Here is a 4641-nt window from a genome sequence, read left to right as displayed (position 1 = left end):
GAGACTTCCAAAATACATTGAGATGAATAATGAACTTCTATGTTTTAGACTGGTCTCTGAGCAGACGTCCATGGAGAGTAAAGTTTCTGCTCTTCTTTAAACCTTGGGACTTTTTTTATTGGTGTTTTAATATCAAGCCAATGAACCCCCTAACTGCTGTTCCTTAAACGGCCACCAGATGTTCGCCTCAATAAGGAGTCAATACCCATAAAGCACCATGTTTACATGTTCAAATTTCTAATATGACAGGAAATCAACATGTTTCCAAAGCCCAGTGTTTCTTTGTCTGTGAGGTTTGGTTGTTCATGAAACTGTTTGAGGGATTTCCACGTCTCAGACACTGTAGCTTCAGTGTTTAGCCAGCTCTGCATGTGGTGGACACTGTAGCTTCAGTGTTTAGCCAGCTCTGCATGTGGTGGACACTGTAGCTTCAGTGTTTAGCCAGCTCTGCATGGGTCTGTAAAGCTTTCTGCGTTCTAACCTCTCTCCATGTTTCATCTCCAACATTGATCCTAGTTTGAGCAGCTTTCTGCTGCTGGAGCTTATTAGAAACATGCAGAGGCTTTTTAGCTCGGGTACAATCACTTCTATCTGAAGCAGTTCCACTGCCCGCTTCCATCACTGCAACACCTGTTCACCTGATAACTGCTCTCATATCTGGCAAACCCAGGGGCGTCCAAAACGGCCTTCAAAGCCCCGCCTACCTTCTCTGGTCCAATCAGATCCAGAGCATTCAGGAGCAGAATCTAAAGTTAGAAGGAGGACATACTGGCTGCTGCATTGTTGAAGAGAAGCTTCAACACAGCAGGTTTCCTTCATGATCACAGAGGAGGAGAGCGTCAGCAGCTCACTCTCTCACTGATTGGACCTTTAAGTTAAATAAACTTCCTGGTTTAGGTTAGGAGGTTCAAGAAATGTGGATCCTCAGGGGAGACAAACACACTGCAGTTTATCTGTTTGCAACAATGACTGACAACAGAGGTGGTGCCCATTTTTTATTTTGATTTATTTTGAAGAGTAATAGCAGTGTAGCATTGAACATGCACTTCTTTAAGGTCTACAATCCTGAAAACTATTTGCTGAAAAATAATTTAACCTGCATTGAAAAATTTGCATTTGTGCCATCTTTTAAAACTTGAGTGTAGATACAAACGGAAAAAAACAGATGTTATCAGTGCAGACACACAACACAACAACAACATAAATATCTTATTTACAGCACTTAAACCTTCATATGAATTCTTCAATTATTTCATGCTTCACACGCAACACCTTCAACAGCCTGATCGCAGAACATGTGTCACCACAGCAACAAAGAGTGAGATCACACTGAACTTATTCATGAAGGCAGAAGAGGTCGCAGCTGTGGTTGTAGCAGCTGGTGCTGGGGCAGCAGCTGTTGCTGGGGCAGCTGTTGCTGGGGCAGCTGTTGCTGGGGCAGCTGTTGCTGGGGCAGCCATGGTTGTTGGGGCAGCTGTTGTTGGGGCAGCTGTCGTTGTTGGGGCAGCTGTTGTGGGTGTTGGGGCAGCTGTGGTGGTTGTCGGGGCAGCTGTGGTTGTTGTTGGGGCAGCTGTGGTTGTTGTTGGGGCAGCTGTGGTTGTTGTTGGGGCAGCTGTGGTTGTTGTCGGGGCAGCTGTGGTTGTTGTCGGGGCAGCTGTGGTTGTTGTCGGGGCAGCTGTGGTTGTTGTCGGGGCAGCTGTGGTTGTTGTCGGGGCAGCTGTGGTGGTTGTCGGGGCAGCTGTGGTGGTTGTCGGGGCAGCTGTGGTGGTTGTCGGGGCAGCTGTGGTGGTTGTTGGGGCAGCTGTGGTGGTTGTTGGGGCAATTGTGGTGGTTGGTGGGGCAATTGTGGTGGTTGGTGTCTGAGCGTTGCAGGAGGCTGTTTGGCAGAAATGTTTGTTTATTTACATTCACATTTTTATTTAATCTCATTCAGAATTTGCAATGAAAACACAAAAAACCTTTTCTCTTACCAACAAACAGCAGAAGAACGACACAAATCTTTGCAATCATGGTGAATGAGTCGTAGTTTCTCTTTTTGCTTTCTGAAATGTAAATTGTCAACAGATAAATGAATATGAACAAATCTTACTTTAAGGGTGTTGGCTAAAACGTGGGTTATATTTTCACGTCTATTGTTCTGCCATTAAAAATGACTGAATTGTCCACAACAGCTTATAAAACATCTTTTAGTTCAAAGTTTGGGGGGGGGGGGAGTAAACATGAACACTATGATAATAGCCTGAGAACTGTACTGAAACCACAAATGTATCCTCACTGTGTGTGTTGCTGTCCCTGCAGATTTTGTTTTTCCAGAACCTCTGTCTTAGACCGAAAGGACGAGGGAAAACTTTTAATTGGTTTTAAAAGGTGAATTAACAAAGCTATAAAACACTGCTGGTTCCACCCTAATTAATGACAGGATCCTGTAAACGATCCTACTGATTTATTACTTCATGTCTTTGATAAAACCATCCTTTCCTTTGCTGCAAAATCATTTTAGTGAAAACAAGTGACTGGACAATAGTAGCTTAGCGGTTAGCGTGTGTGCCCCATGTACGGAGGCCCTGATTTTAAAAGGCCCCACCCACATAAGACGGGTCGTATATGTCACTGGAACTTAAAATGAAAAAAATGTGTCATGCTTTAATGTGTATAAACATTTCCACCCACGGAAGGCAGAGACAAAGTGCTTCACTTACAATTTGTTCAAACAGTCTGATACAAATATTTAAATATGCTAAAGATATGCTAAAAAAAAAAATCTGGTATTTTGGTTTGAAACATTTACAGGTTGAAAAATCAAAACGTGTTTGACAATGAAAATTCCATTAATCCCGCTCGCTTCAGATGCACATTGAAACGTTTTTTGTGTGTTTTTTAAAGGTCTAAGGTAAAACATTATTATATCAGAACATGTAAAAAAAAAAAACATTGTTTCGTTCACGAGGTGTAAAAATATTGGATGAATGACAAAGGTACTCACAGGTGTTGATTCTCTGCTTGGACGTGGTCTGCTGGAGTCGATGAAGCTGTGGTGCCCTCTGATTTCAGCTTCTCTTTTTATACACAGGGTGACATGGTGAAATACATAAACACAGGGAGTGATAGAAACTCTCGTCATTAAGGTGTGTGATGAATCCTCATTGTAAACTCCCTGAACATGAACAAAAACATGACGAACTAATCAATTGGCTAACATGTTACACATGCAAAGTGACATTTTTCTGACATGACATTTTACTTTGCAATAGACTGACCTTGGGAGGGGCCAACACAGTACTTGTCTTGTCTATTGAAGTCATTAAATGTTCCTGCTGCGCTTCCCTCCTGACGCCTGTACGTGTTTGTTTCATCTGAAGTCAGAAGTCATTTAAAGGAACAAGGAAATAAAAAAGGGGATGAGAGGTTCCACTTCCAACCATCCAATTGTTGGTTGATTGTTTGGCAGAATGAATGGGTGAATGTTTTTGGTTTGAATGTCAGACAAGAAAAATATAATGCTGGTTTAATATTGGATTCTCTATTTAATATTGGATACTCTGACGCTTCAAAAGCGTCAGAGTATCATCCAGAAGTTAGTCTAGTACGAGGGTTCTCAATTAGAAACAATAAGTCCACTCAGCAAATTTCCAATCTGTCCAGGATCCGGAACAGTGATGTGTAATTCCAATATTAGAACTCAAACAAAAAGAAAGGCTTTAAATCCACAAAACACGATGTGTTCTGTCCACATCAGTGTGAAACGGGACACTTGTTTTTCTTTTCTTTAAAGGTGGGAGGGCCATAGACTCATGTAAGTTTTGTTTTGGTGTTAGTTCTGCTCTTTGTTTCATAGTGACGTTCCACTTTAGACGAGGGCAACTGTCTAAAGTGATAAAACAAAAACTTACGAGTCAAAAACTAAACCCAAAAACGAAGAACAGAGAACATCCAAATCCAATTTCAGGGCACATGCACAAGAGACAAACTGCAATGAACCGACAACATGAGGGAATGAACGCAGAGACTAAATAGACATGGGGTGATCAGACGCAGGTGAGACTAACGAGACAGGTGAGGACAATCAGGGTCATCAAGACAGGAGGGAAACCAGACAACACTGAAAACATGGAACACTGAAGAAACACGAGGACCTAAAGGATGAACACACAGAAGCACGGGGAGAAGACTTTACAAAACTAAATACACATAAGACGAAACACCAGGAATCATGCACACAAATAAAACAGGAGACAAACTTACATGGAACATAGAAGGACACAAGGACACAAGGACACAAGGACACAATCATACGAGGAAACAAAACAGAACACTAAGGATAGAAAACTACAACGAGACGAAACACAGAACCAAACCATGACAGGCCAGATGCGAGAGGAAAGGAAGTGATGATACCAAAAAGATGAAGGTGTGAGACCACAAGTCACCTGACCAGGTGTCCTTTGTAGATGGAATGAATACTGATGAAAAAGGAACTTGTGGCCAAATGCAGAAGACTGCATTGCTGCTTATCTTGTTTTGATGCTGTGCATGAATGTGTTTAAAGGCTCCACATTTACACAAACACACCGCTAAGGATTATTGTCCAGTTTGGTTCAGTTTGGTTTATTTGTTTAGCACACATTCAAAAAAATAAATAAA

At 41.9% G+C, this 4641-nt stretch overlaps 1 protein-coding gene across 1 annotated transcript; it reads right to left on the bottom strand.

Annotated features, from left to right (window-relative positions):
• Positions 1–992: 992 nt before the first annotated feature.
• On the bottom strand, positions 993–4291 carry LOC306839874 (uncharacterized protein; the record flags this gene model as incomplete). The annotated part of the gene is made up of 5 exons (XM_079368818.1): positions 993–1876; positions 1971–2042; positions 2984–3056; positions 3258–3353; positions 4243–4291. 5 exons carry the CDS (start codon positions 4289–4291, stop codon positions 1336–1338), a joined length of 831 nt encoding a protein of 276 aa, XP_079224944.1. The 3' UTR covers positions 993–1335.
• Between the last annotated feature and the right edge of the window lie 350 nt (positions 4292–4641).

This window comes from Symphodus melops (assembly GCF_947650265.1).
Source record: "Symphodus melops genome assembly, chromosome: 18".
In the NCBI taxonomy this organism is placed as follows: domain Eukaryota; kingdom Metazoa; phylum Chordata; class Actinopteri; order Labriformes; family Labridae; genus Symphodus; species Symphodus melops.
Note: the sequence above shows the minus strand (reverse complement) of the source record. Positions and strands in the feature narration are given on the sequence as shown.